The 16,591-nt window shown below is 52.2% G+C and overlaps 2 protein-coding genes across 2 annotated transcripts; one reads left to right on the top strand and one right to left on the bottom strand.

Moving 5' to 3' along the window:
- Positions 1-4,236: 4,236 nt before the first annotated feature.
- Positions 4,237-4,798, top strand: MYCFIDRAFT_180485 (uncharacterized protein; the record flags this gene model as incomplete). The annotated part of the gene is made up of 4 exons (XM_007934248.1): positions 4,237-4,359; positions 4,416-4,573; positions 4,602-4,639; positions 4,686-4,798. 4 exons carry the CDS (start codon positions 4,237-4,239, stop codon positions 4,796-4,798), a joined length of 432 nt encoding a protein of 143 aa, XP_007932439.1.
- A 4,311-nt stretch (positions 4,799-9,109) lies between these two features.
- On the bottom strand, positions 9,110-10,995 carry MYCFIDRAFT_84406 (uncharacterized protein; the record flags this gene model as incomplete). Its single annotated transcript, XM_007934247.1, has 6 exons — positions 9,110-9,406; positions 9,557-9,611; positions 9,698-9,914; positions 10,087-10,361; positions 10,837-10,927; positions 10,986-10,995. The coding sequence occupies 6 exons, from the start codon at positions 10,993-10,995 to the stop codon at positions 9,110-9,112; spliced, it is 945 nt and encodes a 314-aa protein (XP_007932438.1).
- Positions 10,996-16,591: the final 5,596 nt, after the last annotated feature.

Raw genomic sequence — 16,591 nt, 5'->3', positions numbered from 1 at the left:
CCAGCGCGAGAAGTAGATAGCTTCTGAGGATGGGAGATGGTTCTTACTGTTAAGGAGTGATGGTAAGTGAATGTGTATTCGTACTGGCTCTAGTCGACGAAGTACGAGAGGCGACTAGCGCAATACCAAAGTCGTCAATCTATGGGAGTGTCCGATACACGACATACTTCAGCGATGTCTGGATCGCAATGGCCATGCGAGTCGAGGAGTGCTCAGCCGGATTGAAGGGTGTGTTTTGCATCAGATGGAGGAGCCACTGCTATCGATAAAGAGGTATGGGTAAGTTGTTGCAATGCTGGTCCTCAGATAGGTTGGCATGGGTTGGCAAGGGAGAACAGATGATTTTCAGATGAGAGCTGAATGGCAGAGATGAGCGCGGCTGGCCAGATCCTTATCCTCGCGCTCTCCGCTATCATCGCAGCTCACTGTGTAGCGTCTAGTTCCCCGACTCACCTCGCGTTCGACCCGAGCAGACACGGTTCATTGTTGCAGTCACCATAGCTGGGCGTTCTGCTCATAGCAATTCAGAAACTGAACACTTGCATGCTGCATACAAGTATTCGTAGGGAACATGCGCCATCTGAGGGGTGCCCACCGCTTCGCAGAGACGAAAACGCCGTTTCTTTACGTCCGAGAGCCAGTCTGGAGTAGAATCTGGAGGCCATCACGTCCCTCCTTTCCTGCTCCGAAGAAAGTGTATCCAGGAACACATTTCGGCATTCATTGACAGGAGCCGGCAAGATTCGGAAAGCCAAAAACCACTCTTTCGCTTTCATCGCCCCAGACTTGGACAAACACTGCTTCATTTCCGAACTGGAAGATCACCAATCTTGTGTGTTGACGGCCGGTCTTGCACAGAGCGGAGGAAATGGGAATCGGCTCCACGAGGCGTTGGAACTGGTGTTTCGTCATTTCACCAGCTCGGACCGTGTTGAGGTGAGTCTCGTCGGAGATGGCTACGAATATGCCGTACTCATCACTGGGCAGGGATGGCTTGTTCCGCGGTCTTGTAAAGCGAACTTGCTGCACGAGACTGGCTTGGTGAGATTGAATATCCGGGCATTCCAAGAGTTGTCGTGCATGGAAGGGAATACCCACAGTGAGCACCTGCTGGCGGGCGTGTATCGGATTGAAGCTGTGCGCGTTCAGAACCCACACCACGGGCCATGCATCGGGAGGGTGGTCAGCATATCAGCCAAGTTCTTGAAGACCGACATCCAATGACTTGCTGCTTCCCATACGACCCAGGCCGGCGATGAAGATTGGCGTGGCGTGCGTGGGAAGACTGGCTAGCTGAGTGGACAATGCTCCATAGAACTTGATGTTTTCGCAACAACTCCTTAGACGATAGGCGTGGAGGAGGCCGTGTGCCAATTGCGCTCGATGCAGTGACCGGTCCATGATATAAACGTTCGAATCACACGTAACTGGTGTGATGGGGCCAGCATTGCTTCTAGCGCCACCAAAAGTCACGCCTCTTGGCCCGCAGTGGTGTCTAACATCTTTCCTCAAAGATTCGACCTGCTCCAGATGACTATAACGGATGTGATGGAGGTGTACAGTAGAGTTTGACATCCTTTCCATCTTTTCCAAGAGATTCGACTTGCTCCAGATGACCATAACGTGTTTGATTGAGGGTCCCAGTGGAGTCCAACATGCTCTCTAAAAGATTTGGCCAGCTCTACGACGCATTACCCAGAAGCGATGGACGTTCTCAGTGGAGCCCGAAATCATTTCCCAAAGCTTCGACATGCTCCAGACGGTCATAACGGATTTCATGGAGGTTTGCGGTGGAGAGCAATATCTTTTCCAGAAGATTCGTCCGGCTCCAGATGACTACGAAGTATTTCCAGAAGCAATGGAGGCTCGCAGTGAGGTTTGACATCTTCTCCAGAAGTTTCGTCCTGCTCCAGATGACCAAGATGCATTCGATGGAAGGTCGCAGTGGAGTCCGGCATCTTTTCCAGAAGATTCGTCCGGCTCCAGATGACTACGAAGTATTTCTAGAAGCGATGGAGGCTCGCAGTGGGGTCTGATATCTTCTCCAAAAGCTCCTACCGCCCCCAGATAACAATTGAGGTTTTCACAGAAGTAATGGAGGTTCGCAGTGGTGTCCGACATCTTCTACCAAAGGTTCGGCCGGCCCCAGATGACTATGACGTATTTTCAGAAGCGATGAAGTTTCGCAGTGGAGCCCGATGTCTTCTCTGGGGGCTTCCACTGGCTCCAGATGACTACGAAGTATTTCCAGAAGGGATGGAGGCTCGCAGTGGGGTCTGACATCCTCTCCACAAAGGTCCCACCGGCCCCAGATGACAATGACGTTTTCCCAGAAGCGATGGAGGTTCGCAGTGGTGTCCGACATCTTCTCCAAAAGCGTTCACCGGCCCCAGATGACCATCACACATGTTCCAGGAGCGATGGAGTTTCGCAGTGGTGTCCAATATCTTCTGCAAATCATTCTCGAGAGGCGATAGAGGTTCTCAGTGGTGTCGGACATCTTCTCCAAAAGCTTCCACCGGCCCCCGATGACCATAACGTATCTCCCAGAAGCGATAGAGGTTGGCCGTCGTGTCGGAAATCTTCTCGAATTGGAAAGATTCGGCCGCCGTCAGATAAGCATGACGTATCTCCCCGAAGCGATGGAGGTTCGTAGAAGTGCAGCGTGAGCGATGAGCGATGAGCGGCGAGCGGCGAGCGACATGCTCGAAGACTTGGGCATGATATGTGTGCGGTGCGACCTTTTTGGCGCCCAACAGCCTAGGCAAGAAGCAGCGCAGAATGTCCTTCGAGGCTGCACTGAACTGATCGCGCATCGGGCATAGCCGCCCATGTGATATGAAACCACAGACGGCGTGGTTGCTGACATACAAGCAGCCCTTCTCCAATAGGCACGGCTACCGATCCAGCCATTGTGTATGCAATGCTATCCTCAGACCACAGGTCAGACCAATGACTTCCCACAGACAGCTTTTCCTTTTCGCCAGGAGACTCACGTATTCCAAAGAAAGCTCTTACAGGTGCGACTCCTGCACACATGTCTTCATTGCTCCACACAGTCAACTTATCCGTCCGCGCGCTGTAGGTGGTTCGTTGGGCAAGTGAAAGCCATTCTCGGTATGATTTCAGGTGAAGAATGCTCGGAGGTTGCTGTCACGTTTCGAGGCTGGATCGTCTACGACATAGCGCGGGCAGGGAAGGCGTATCACACCATTGTCCCGTGGGAGCGAGGAGTGTTGGCACGGAGGATGTAAAGATGTTGCGGTATGTCGTTCGTTGTATTGCTCCGATCATGTGGCATGAGTCTCGGCTTCGGCGAGTCCTGGGCTCGGTGCACAGACTACTTGAATCCTGACTCATCAAGGTCATCCACATCCACCTCACATCCACGGTCCACCTCCACGTTCCACAGTCACATTCCATCAACGCCAGCTATCATTCTCTGTATGCATGATTCAAGCTTCAAACATTCAGTGCTCGATCCAAACCTCTAACCAAGTTATACAGAACCTCCCCGCAGCCTCGCCCAGGTCAAAGCCAGGCTTGCAAAAGCTCCTCGCACCTGAAAAGCCAGCCATACCATCCATCACTACGATTCTTTCCGCTGTAGCAACACGCCAATCTTTCTTTTCCAATCAGACCTCCACAATGAAGCCACAACGACGATCTAGAGTAGTTCTATCCAGGTCCATTCCTCCACCGCGAGAGCAAGTATCTTAACAACATCGCATTCACAAACGTTCACCTTGCCTGCGTTCGAGTGTAGTACAGAAAGATGTAGGTCCAACAGCGCCTCGGCGTCACAGAGTCGCCCACGATGTCCCCGAGAATTTCGACTCTCCGTCCAATACTAGTGTAGCACGCCTATAAGCTTGGGAAAAGCGTAGCCGGCAGCCATCATTCGGAAGCATCCATCACTTCAACCCTCACCGATACGATACTTCGAGCTGCATTTGGAAGACTTCCTTCATGTTCCTAACCAGACGAACTCAAACATTCTTGACTCATTCACGAGCATGTTCGGCCTTTGACAGCTCAGCTTAGCCGAAGCTCGTGGGCTGCGAAGGAAGTCGGCATAAACAGGCGATGTGCATAAGGAGGGCTGCTTCCAGGTTGGCGGCGTAATGGAGAAGCAGTATTAGGAGCAGGAATCCGGTATACATAACCTGCAAGCGAGATGGAGCCGACACTAAGATGTGAAATGAAGCCGCGAATTTCCGTACTTCTATATCCAAAATGAAGCTTTTTTCTTCGAGTACACTTACTACGAAGGCGATCGATCCATTTATGAACGTTGCGAAGAATTCCTGTATCAAAAAAAAGCACAGGGATAGACTAGATGCAACGACAAGTACAGCTGTGAATTAGGCTTTATGTTAGAGCCGCCGAGCGCGACGAGTTGTGTTTAGTGCGAGTGCAAATGCTGTACGTTGTGTCTCTCGGGCCTTATGATTTCCCCAATCGGCAAAGCATGCTATAGTCTTGCTCGAAGATACATTCCATGCTTCCAGAAGGCATCCCTAGGACCCAGGCCTGCTTCTCAATCCAGTGATCCTGCCGGAAGAGGTCCAGCGTCGGGTAAAGTTGAACATTTTGGGAAGGCGAGATAGAGGGGAGATTGGGATCTCACCCGCTGTTCGTGTATCCGCACTGCTAGATACTAGCCTTTTGATGGATGGGGAAAGACGCTTCCACTTATAATCGGCTTCAGCTCTTGCTAGATCAATTTTTGGGCCGTCGACCTTCGCCTATGCTAGAAATCGAGTATGATGTCCGTGCCGGTGTGGGTGCTCTATGAAAATTATGAATAGGTAGTTGGAGGCTTATAGACTGGGCAGTTAGAAGACAGATGAGTTCGAGGAAGGTTCTTGATCGTAACTGGGGGTAAGATGAGCATGATATTGTATAAATAAATACAACAGGAAATGCAGCTCGTCAGTCTTCAACTGGCACTTTGGAATCTGACATCTTCGAGTCTTTCGGCTTCCGCCATTCCTCCAGGTGCCTGTCAAGTCACATTTCGATCTGCGCGGTCTCCTTGGCCGGGAGGGATGTCGCGGCCTTGCAGATGTTGATGCACCAGGTATGTTTCCACTTCGTAAAGGATATCCTTCGCTTTTTGCTCAGCAGGTGCGTCAAATGCTCACGATTTGTGAAGCGGTGATGATGGTGCGTGGTGGCATGCTTGAAGTTCGCGAACAATGGATCATCAGTGCCTGGACTTCCTGGAATGTTGATTGGTGTGATGGAGTCCTGGTACAACGGCGTGGGTGAGATCACTCGGAATCGGAGCGGAGGGGAGTTGCAGAGGCGTGGGCAGTGTGTGGAACGAGTGCAGCATTCAACTTGTCGCTGCAAGCACTCCATTCATCGTCCCTTGGGTACTGCGCGAGGGTGCGTTGCTTGTGAAGCTTGATGTGCTCTCTGACGACGGCGACCTAGTGAGGAGCGGAGACCAAGTCGATGGTGGTATCAGCCAGCGCGGATCTATGATTGCGTGTTGTGCTGGGTTTATTTGGGGTGGTCCTGGCCAAATGGAGATGAAATGAGTGTCGTGGGGCGAGGAGAATTCTTGGTCTGAGGCCATCTGATCGTCTTCACCTGAGCATCCACCCACTCCATGTTACTTCTGCTCCTCACGCCACAAGCGCTGCTCAAGCTATACCTCATAACGGGATGGGGTTGCGTTCCACGATTGAGGTTGTGTACGGACGCGCTTCCCAATGGATTGTGAATCCACGTTGACTGAACACATTCCAAAAGCATCCTCTGCCTCCACTGCTGCGGGGGCCGCTCGGCTTTCCAGACGGTGGACATGGGGAAAATCGTGTGTGGGTCGAGGCAATGTGCCGGCGCCGACATGGAGCTGAAAGAGTCGATCTCCAAGCAGCGCTTCTGTCCATCAGCGCAGCGTGGTGCCAATCAGGTGATCAACCACTTCGTCGACCAGCTCTCTGCAAGCTGATGATTGCCCATAATGTCTTGTCCGTCTGCTGTGCCGTTCTCCTCGACCACCGCTTCAATCTCCTCTTTTCTGTCGTTGCACAGATGGGACTTCTCCCGAACTCACTTATTCGCACTGATGTGATTTATGGTCACAATCTCCCCGACTCTTGCAGGCTCTGCTGGGACTTCTGACTTGGCGGTTCTGCGGATGCGGCGTTTGGTGGATGATGGCGGTTGATCTGAGTCAGTACAGCGTGGGCGCCAGGTCCGGGTCCGGGTCCAGTTCCAATTGACTCCCACCGATTCGTATGCTGTTGGAGAGATGATGAAGGGTGCGGTCGGCAGTAGTGGTAAGCGTTTTCGCAGCGGCGGCCGCATGTTTTCGCACAATCCCGCATGCGACGGGTTTTCTCGCACAGTTTCGAGAGGCAGCGATTTGCTTTCGCACAATTGAGGCCTGGTGCCAATGGCGCTGAAGATGAACATCTAGTGTCATCGAGTAAAGGTCGCGCTTCTCGACCCCACCCCCACCACCTTTCTCGACCCCAGAAATTGGGTTCGACGAACCCTGACTCGGCGCATGAGTCCCTGCGGCAATGGAGAAGAACCTTCCTTCCTTCACACTCACATACCACTCAACGGCGCGCCAGAGTTGGCGTGATGAGTGGATGTATTCACGTACTGGGGCATGCATGTCCGTTTGGCACATGCTGCAGCGCCCTATCCCACCCAGTCAAAGAAGGCCTGCGAACCGGCCCATCTCGACATTCATTCACCTACCCCTTCGTAAAAGCGCAATGCATAGACGTTACAAAACAACGATTGGCCTGACGAGCTCCACTGCTGCGAGCTCCCTATGATCGATCTCCTTGCACAAGACTCCGACAAATCAAAACAACTTGACGCACGAATGAATTCAGGTCTAGCATCGGAACCAACTCCCACTTGATTCCGACTGACAATTTCTGTTGATCTCACCTCGTCCAATACTACTTCGTTGAAGCTCCTTCTTCGCCTGACCTCTTCACACCTTCTGCCGCCTCCTATAGCCACACAGTCCGAAGCTGGATCGACTTATGCGCTTCTCCCTTGCCCTTGGACTGCCGTGGTTTGGTTGTGTCAGCTTCCAGTAACTCATGGCGGAAATGTCGCCTACGACTTCGCTATCTTCCAGCGTCAACATATCCACGACGAGTGACATTGCTCTTAAGATTTCTCTGATCACGCCAACCGCCGACCGCGAGCACACTCCGGATCGATTCAGCTATCCATAGTGCGTGAAGTGCCTTGATACAAGGCGGAAATCTGGCGAAGATCGGTGCTCTTTCATCTTTGTAGACGGCCCTTTACAGTACTCTCATAGGTTCCCGCCTACGATACGGATCTAACATTGCCCAATTTCCTTTTCACCGAGACTGTATTCCGCCTGCGAACAATCACTCCCACCGTGCTTGCGCTGGCCGTCCGCTGCCTCATCCGCTCTTCCGACGACGAAGCGTGGGATATGTCGTCCCAAGTTTATAGGAACCCCAGCTCCTGCTAGCCGAATACCACTATCGAGAACCACACTTTGGTCCAGTCGTATTTGTTTGATGGGCCTTTCGTTGTCTCATGGAGTTTTCCCGAACATAGCTAGATCAAAGTCGTAACGAAGCAGTGCGTACAGCACAGCTCGAAAGGTCACGCCGTGGAATTCATCGTGAAATGGTGACAAAGTGAGGCCAGCTCAACATCTTTCAAATAGAACCCTGCTGATGCATGTATAGGACCAGTCTCAATCTCTTCCGACATCTTCGTACAAATCACCAAAATCCATGCTACTGACATGCTGCGGCCGGACTTGGGAAGGCAGCCAAAATATCCAAATCACTCTCACCATACTGATTGAGCCAATCGCCGCTTCACGCATCAACGAGCTTCTGGAACACATCATGATTGCTTGAAGTCTACTCGAACATCGTAGCCGGGCGCCAGCCGGGCGTGAGTCAACTTTCAGCGAGCACCAAACAACAACGCACCGCAAAAGCGAAAGACTGACACTACTGCTCCAGTCCAAGACCCGTGCCAAGCCGCTCAAGCAAGCAACGCTTTGATTCGATAGCCAAATGATGTCCTAACTTTACCCATATACATCCTCCTTACGCTATAACTTTTCCTCGAGCCTAGGCATTTATAGTAGGAGAAGTGCATCTGCCGGCTAAGAGATGCAATCTTCCGGTCTATATCCGGTGTCATTCTTGATCACCTCAGCCATCTGCCGTATTCAGTCGCTATACGAAGGTTTGAAAGCAGCAGCAATGCCCGCAACCGCCTGATCCTCTTCTTATTCCTTGACCCTTTGCAAACCCAATTTCACGCTTCTTGGATCGGGACTTTCTGAGCCAAAAGCGCCGTTCGACGCACATTCCATGTTGGGCATAGAGTCGAGGATCCGCAGTGCTCGCTGCATCGTGAAGCGTGCTTGTGTCGCCCCAGACATCGACCACGTTGTCTTCGACCTGCGGGGTGGGGCTGGCAGGCGGCATAGGATTCAGAGATCTGGGAAGCGATCGAAGCGCGAGCTCGAGCCTTCGGAAGCCCTTGAGGATAGTTCTAGAATGCCTACAAAAACGATGATGTTGTAAGAGTGAGCGTCTTCTAGGTCCACTTCACTGTCGCCCGCTAGAAGAACTCCAATTGACAGGACATTCGCATGCTGGACTTCCGCTACCTTGTTGCGAACTTTGAACGAACTTGGAAACGGTGCTCATGGATTCGGGTTCGTAGGAGACGTGGATTTGGGTCAAGGCCTTCGATTTCGAGCGAGGTGATTTAGCGCGGCTATAAGTGTTTCTTCCGTATCTCCTACAGTCCCCACGACTACAGCTTTGTACAATGGTGGCGGCGGAGATGCAAATGTCGGCCTCAGCAGGACCGACAACCATGACCTTGATTTTCCTGGAAGGCTGAGGGAACGCAAGGGCCTTCTCGAGCGCCGACAGTAGGTCGGGTTTGGGGCTGAACGTTGGAGCGATGGTTCTTGCGAGGAAATCGAAGCCATGTCGAATTCGGTGGATTCTGCAATAGCTAGGAACCAAGGAGGCGAGGCAGTAGAGCTGTCAAGTCTGCCAAGAATGCATTCTCAAAATGGTCTGCCATGCTACCCACAAAGCCATCAAGAATACTACTGCGGGCAGTAGCACTTCCGAGAGACATCAACAGTGCGACCGACGCCAGGAAGTTCCTCCATGGCGAGGACAAGAAAGATGTAGCTACTGTAAGAATAATTGATCTTGTTGCCATCGATGACACGAGCATAGCCAAGGTCGATCGCCATGCGCTCCGTCGTCGCCTCGAGGTCGCTATGAGAGAGGTGCGGCATCTGGACAGAGACCGCGCACTCGCTCAGTGGGTTGAGAATCCACTCAGCTCGCTTCAGTCCTGGTGAGAACATCTGCTTCAGGTCTTCGTCAGTGAGATGCTGGTCATATGTAGTATGCTTGCCGACCTTGTTTGGCGGAACCAGCTTTCGCTCCTTCAACTTCTCGACCTATCTAGTAAAGGCTTCGTCATTATGCATGAATTCCACGAGCTCCGAGAAGTCACTGTCGTCTTTGGAAGACAGGCAGACACTGATGCGCAGGCGATTCTTCCCAATTCCCTTCGCCAGCGGCTCCGCATCCTGACTGAGGGTGCTTCGCAGCAGGCGCGTTTCCCCAACTATCTTCTTCCTCAGGCATAATCAGGTCGAAGGGCAACATCTAGAAGCTACATGGCAGGGCTCCGACGGTTGAGCTGATGGCTGAGACCATGAATTTGCAGCGCGTTGTTGCCCTCCTGCTTGTTCTTCGGCAGCTTGAGCATGTGCCAGAAGTACATGGCAATTTCGAAGACCAGTAACCATCTTGGCAAAGTCCTCAGTGACCGGCAGGTTGCGATCGACTGAGCCGGGCTTCGCAGCAGGCGCGTTTCCCCAACTATCTTCTTTCCTAGGCATGAAGTGATGCTTGGGTTGTTCGAGTTATGAGCTCCCAATGTCACCGCCGGGGGCACATTGGGAATCTGACTGGAGAAGCGATATCCTTCGCGCGGACAAGAGGTTTCTGCGACGTTATTATCGACAAAGGCATCCAATGGTGGATTTTCTAGAAGGGCACGCACTCCGAGAGGAGCCGATCGCCGGGTGAGCGGTCAAGCCTCTTTCGCTTTCCTCTTTCTCTTGGGTGTTCAGTACGGAATCTTTGACATAGGTCGCGATGGTACCATTGCACCGCACGGCTAACAGTTGGCTGCGATTCCGGAAATGGCCTGTGCGACGAGGACGACTTGGCTTCTTTCTAGTACTGGCGAGGGTGATACCGGGAAAGCATTCTTGGAGACCAGGGTAGTCGTTCTTGTGACTGAAGCCGACGTGATAGAGTGCTTCTGTCTCAAGTCTGGAAGAGGCAGGTATCTTGCAGGCGACGATGCTTTGCAGCAACAGGCTATATTTGTATTCTGACGTCCTATCCATTCGTCCAGATCGGCAAAGTGAGCAGGTTGAAGAGAGACAAGGATTGTCCTTCCTGCGAAAGGAGGCATTTCTTCGTTGCTCATGCCAATAGCCACGCTTTGGTTTTCTTTGGGGGACGACGATGTAGTGTAGGTCTCTCTCGAGGAGAATGATTTGGCGAAATTCTGCAAGTCCATCTGACTGAGTTTCGAGCCGTTTCGATCGCTGAACCGGCAACTCAGCAGGCCAAGAATCTTTATCTGATCCAGGACAGATGTTTCTCAGCACCTGTGTTCGGTCTAAGAACGAATGTTCTCGCGATGGGTCTCGTGAGGTACAGGCCAATCTGGATCAACTATTGCTAGCTATCCTTTACTCTGTGGAACCGCTTTCCGCTAGTGCTCGTCGGCAACACGCACAAGTTTCGGTGCACGAATCCAGCGACGGGCGACTGATCGAAAGCGAATCTTTCCATCCCTTCGCCGCCAGTGACATCAGCAACCGGCTTTGCTATGCCAAAAGGTGAGCTTGCTCCTGCAAATATGCTCTGCTACTGTCGCAAACTCACGGGAGCACATGTGAACCACATTCGGAATCGAGGATGTCAAGTTGATTGGGTTTGACAGCTTGCCCTGTGGTCCTATGAAGGTGGTGGAGGGTCTGGCCTCTGCCTGAACTAGAGCAGGTTGCGGCTGAGGTTGTGATTATGGGAACTGGGCGGCAGACCGACTGTGCTCAGTCTTGCGATGCAAAACCTTCAAAAATCCGCTCCCAGAATCGGCAACCCTTCTCCAGCTCACCCCGAAGAAGAAGAATACAAGACCCGAGAACTTGCTCTCTCCCTCAATGCTTTGGACCAAGTACTCTCTGAGCTCCCGTTCTTTGCATCTGATGGCTCGGTCTATTACGTGTCCCACGAACCTACTCATCAAAGTCGGCGGTGAACGGCAGCGTGATTGAAGTGTGGGCTGCGTTATGTAACGTCAGACACTCCGTTCCTGGCGAGGACGCCTGCCTGGTCTGACATGCTGCCAGCGTATCACGAATGACGTGCACCGAGCGTGCATCAAACCCAAAGAAGCTTGAGGCAAAACCGTCTGCTTGACACCGAGGGCAATTTTCGACCTGAAGATCCGACTTCGGGACGCAGAGAATTTCTCTGGGAAGCGACTGAAAGATTTCCCGGCTGTCTCCCAAGAATGGCCGTTGTTTCATGCGTCGTCTACGCGTGAATGTTGTACCCTCAATGTTCATTACATGAGCTTGGGATCTCGCATCTCATTATGCAAAGCATTGTCGTTCGGGAGATTGAGTTGGCCGAGCACCAAGTTGGTGAGGACAAAGATCTTGAGGATAAGGGAACGGACTCCTTGCTGGCGCTGTTCATCCTTGGAGAGCTGCGGGAAGCCATCGGGATCTATGGCCTTCCTCCCAACCTTTTCGCCATGGACACAAAAGTGTTGATTGTCATGCTGGACAAAAGGTTGGCCAAAAGAGCGACGGGGCAGCATAGACTGTGAAGCTCCGATGACCAGAACCGAAATGCGAAACGGAAGCTCTGCCATGCGTTTTGATACCAATTTCCGATGAATCAGCACCGCCCGGTAGACTTGAAGACTTTCGAGTCTGGCATTGGCGTTTTGCATGTCATGGTGAAGAATCAAGGTCCCGAATTGTTGGCGTGTGCTCCGTCGTTATCCATGAAGCTGAACCTGTACAATCTTGACAAGGTTCGACGAACGAGTCGGAAAGCGGCAAGGAAGCTGGCCTTGGGTGAGCAATGACTGTGATCCAGTGTCAATTTGGCATCGACAGACACGAATGACGTGTATACGATGCGCTGAAGACTCACCATCGCCGTGTCTTCCTCTAAGGATGAGCTTGAAATCACTTCTGGGAATGCGTTTTGCAACATCATTTCCCCGTCAGCAGAATATCACCATTCGTGTGCGCCGTGGACCAGGATAGATAGAAGCGAGGTTGGATCTCGAAGGGGGATGTGACGAGGCTCCAGCTGTCCAGCGCCCGGGCGAATTGGGACATAGTACCAGGTATCACGCGTGTCATGATCAAAATTCTGTATCCAAGTTTTGGTATGGGTTCAGCCAGCAGGTGGGATTTGCCCAAAGAGCTTGGCTCACGCAAGCTTGGGCATCAATGCAGGTAGCGCAGAGCAATCGTGGCCAAGGTATGCTCCATGTGCAGAACGTCAGATCGTCGATATTGCTGAAATGCGCTCGTCCACTTGGACCAGGCAGAGATCGGTAGTGAAAGTGCCTGCAATGGTGTAGTGGTCACTCTGCTCTTCTCAGATGCCACCGCACCGCCCATGAATTCCCTCAACGATGCGTGCGCTTGAACGCAGAGCTTGAGCACCCGCAAAAGCTGTTTCCGCTCATGTTCCCAATTGTAGCATTTCGGCGCAGAAGTTGATCGTGCGTGTACCACCCACAGCTCTTCTCTTCCTCGTGTCCTTGCGCTGTCTCCCTTCAGACGCTGGGGACGGTGGCGCAATGTTCTCTATCTTGCGCAGAGAGGTCGGAATAGAGAAAGCCCTTGCGGAGGCTGGGTGTCAATGTATGCCGTTCGCATAGGATGATGATATTGTTCGAGAGTGTGGACGGCACTCCATGATCTGCGTCGATGGCGAGGACAGGATTTCCAGATCTGTGAGATGTTGGGAATACATTCGGTATTTCGTGATAGAAGTTGGTCTTTCGTGGAGCAGATTGTCGCCTGAGTGCTGTAGCATGATGCAGCAAGGTGTGCTCGAGTCTCGAGGTCCGGAGAGTTGAGGGCTGACATAAGCACTGGCACTCGAGCAGGTTGCATTTGTCATCATTCTGCAGCTTCATGTTCACAAAAGTTTCCGAGTGCTGCAGCTCCTTCACACGCCCACCAACGATGATGATCAGTTCTACCACAAAGGCCTCGAAGAAGAAAATTTGCAAGCCAAGTGGGTGCCCAAGAAATGCCAGAAATCTCCCAGACGCTTGGTGAGCTCTACCTTGGAAGACGCCAGGCCTTCGCGATGCCAACTGCAAGAATAATTCCTCAGCAAATCCCCAACAAACGCGATGCTCTTCCGCCATCTGCTCTCGAACACCTAGTCACTATCTGAGGCTCTGTTACACACTCCGCCTCTCGCACAGCTCAAGACTTCACAAGCCAGAAGCAGTAGAGGCACATAGATCCCGTCTGCGAACAACTTCCTCTCGCCTCTTCTAGTAAACATCAGTTACGAAAATCATAGCTCTCAACTCCTATCTGGCACTTCCCTCGGCTGCAACGGAGCTTCTTCACGGCCACTATATCTACTCCCATCGAAGTATCTGCCGTGCCATCCATCGAACCGACATGATCAGATAGCCCACCTGTCTCGACATCAGCTCATGCTAGAAATCAAAATTCGTTATACGACTCACCAGATTAGTCGCAGCACTAGCGAAAGATCGTGCATCCCGCGATGAAAACGACAACCCTTGCTAGGAGCGGAAGAAACCAGTGTTTTGCAAGGATACAAACGTATGCCCGATCGATGAAGACCTGGGAGCTGCCGTCAGATCAGAGGTGGCTGACTAGGCTGAAGTATTTGATATTGAACAAAGCGAAGGCGTGAGAAAAAGCGATGCTCCTCTGGAACATCAGTGTCGCATAGAAGTGGATCGTCGGGCAGAGACAGCGTTGCAGAATCTCACGGGCATCAAGCTCGGGTAAACTGCCCCACCAACGTTTCGCAGGCCCGGAATTTGTCGTCTTGCATGAGCATAGCAAGCAAGATTGGATCTGCAACAGGCCGGATAAAGCATATGGCGTCTTCCTGAGGTGCTGGTAGTGCAATGGAAATGGCCGTAGTCACAGGGGATGGAGAAGCGGCCCTAGTGAGATTGAATGGGTGTCGCAAAGTGCATTCCGGGGGGCTTCAATTGGACGACGTCGACGCTTCATATATGGTTGTGAGATGGTGTGAGATGGTTTGCGATGTTATAACTGATTGTTCTTCCTAGGAAGACATTTCGACCAAGTCCGTTCATGATGGGACATTTGCATAGGACAAATCTTATTGCCTCATTCTTCTTTTATGAGCTTGACGTATTCCCCAGATCGATGTGCAGTCTTCGTCATAACTCATCCGAAGGGCTCATTCAATTCCAGCCTCCTCTCGACACGTTTCAAGACTGGTTCTCAGGATACATGTCGCCCGTCTGCCGAAATGTGGCATCAAAAGTTCGCACAGCATGTTCCTCCCATTGATCATTGGTTTGCGTAGGGCATCGCTTGCCTTTTCCATTCACCATAAGCGACGATGGCGGTACTAGCGACAGGGGCTGTGGGTTGAGCTGGAAAGGCTTGCACTTGCTGGTTGAGTCAATGACTGCCATGGTGATGCCACTCAAAGCCTGGCGTGCCGCAACCTGCTCCTGCTCTTCTGGTGTCAGAGCTGGTGCACCAGCAATGCCACCAGTTTCGATAGGTTCCCGCAGCTTGAGTATCGTGATCTCTTGACGATGTTGTAGGATGAAAGCCTTCTCCACGATCGCAAATGTACGTCCGGTATCAAGGCAAACCCACTCGGATGGGCCAGAATGAATCAATCGCAACGGAAACGTCATGTGATGCCAATTGCGAAAGGCGTGGCCCTCTTGCGTAGATGGACGGGCTTGGACATAGCCACCTCAGGTTCCTGCAGCAAGCGTTCAAAAATGGGTAGGGCCATCGCCTGAGGGTGACCTTTTTGAAGATGGATGCTGATGAAGGAGATATCCCGATTTGAAACGTCGGCTGCCGTAGGGGCGAAGGGCTGAATTGCTGCAGGCAAGGAGGCTTTTGCATGATAAGTCGAGTTCAGCGCAAGTGGCGAATTGTCATCAACACCCGCAAAGAAAGCGTCCACGCCGGGGGGGGTGGAATCATAGGGATTGGGAAAGTAATCGCCATCGTCTTCAGCGTCCCCGAAATGCCTATGATCGTCGTGTCCATTCCCATAAGCGTCTTCCTCCCGCGTGCTCTCTTGCTGCTAATTGTCGGCTTGGTTAGCATTGTCAGCGTTTTCTCGTGACTCCTTACCGTTATCGCCGCCGAAATTAGCTTGTTCGTGAGTTCTCTTGTTGCGTTTTGAATCCCAACGATTGAAGGCCGCGCATCAACCCGCTCTCCTTTCTCGACAATCAGTTTACAAGCAATCTTACTTCAGACAAGAGATGCAGCTTTGGCGCCGTCTCCAGAGTGCGATGTCTTGTGTGACGTGACGCCGAGCGATACCTGCGGATACGGAGCTTCATGCTTATGGGACACTCTTCTCAACAAGCTCTCTAATCTTGAGGGTCTCCAGGTCACCGATTTGGTGCCTCTTCCGACTTCCAATCCGATCAGATCACGGCCGGGCTTCATCTGCAATGCGCATTGTGCAGGTCAATATTGGGATTCGAAAGACTGGAAATTCTTTCGTTGGCGAAGATGTGATGGCAGCATTGAATGTGCCGTTCGTCATCCTCGTGTAGATTGCTCCATACTTCGTCCCTCGTCGTTTGTGATGTCATACAATGCATATTGGCTCTTGTCATTGTATCTTGGAGAGTCGTCGCGTTCCTACTTGCGGCTTTCGACTCACTTGTTACGCCACGATCTCGACCTGAGCTTCATGTCCCTCGCATTTTGTACGACATATCCTCTTTCGGCATTCTCTGAACAAAGAGCACAGCCCGGCCAACACATTCACACATCGATTCACACTGCCTCAACCGACATCCGTCAGCCGCGAGATGGCGAAGACCTTCTCGTTGGGTCTTGGAGGACCCATTTTCGCAAGACCCTGTCTGCACCGAGATCCCATCGCTCTCGGGCCCATCGCTCTCGGGATCCCATCGCTCTCGGGTTGATCCTGTGTACGTCTACACGTGGTGGGGGACCGTACGCCGTGTAGGTAGAAGGTGAGATGGTGGGATGCGCCGCAGGTACGTGGAGTATCGGTTGCTGTGAGCCTGTCACGCGCAGCAAGCCTGAGCAGAGCAGAGTCGGCGCGATTGCCGAGAGGAGCAGTGTCGTGATGCTGTCTCGCAGGTGAATGATGTGAAAGTTGAGCTGCGTTCAGCGGTGGAGGTCTCGAGGACAGACACGAAGCAGCAACAAGGATTGACAGTCTTGGCAGCGCCATCGCTTTCGCCAAACGCAGCC

This window comes from Pseudocercospora fijiensis (genome assembly GCF_000340215.1).
Source record: "Pseudocercospora fijiensis CIRAD86 unplaced genomic scaffold MYCFIscaffold_18, whole genome shotgun sequence".
Classification (NCBI taxonomy): Eukaryota; Fungi; Ascomycota; class Dothideomycetes; order Mycosphaerellales; family Mycosphaerellaceae; genus Pseudocercospora; species Pseudocercospora fijiensis.
This window is presented reverse-complemented; position numbering and strand designations above follow the sequence as displayed.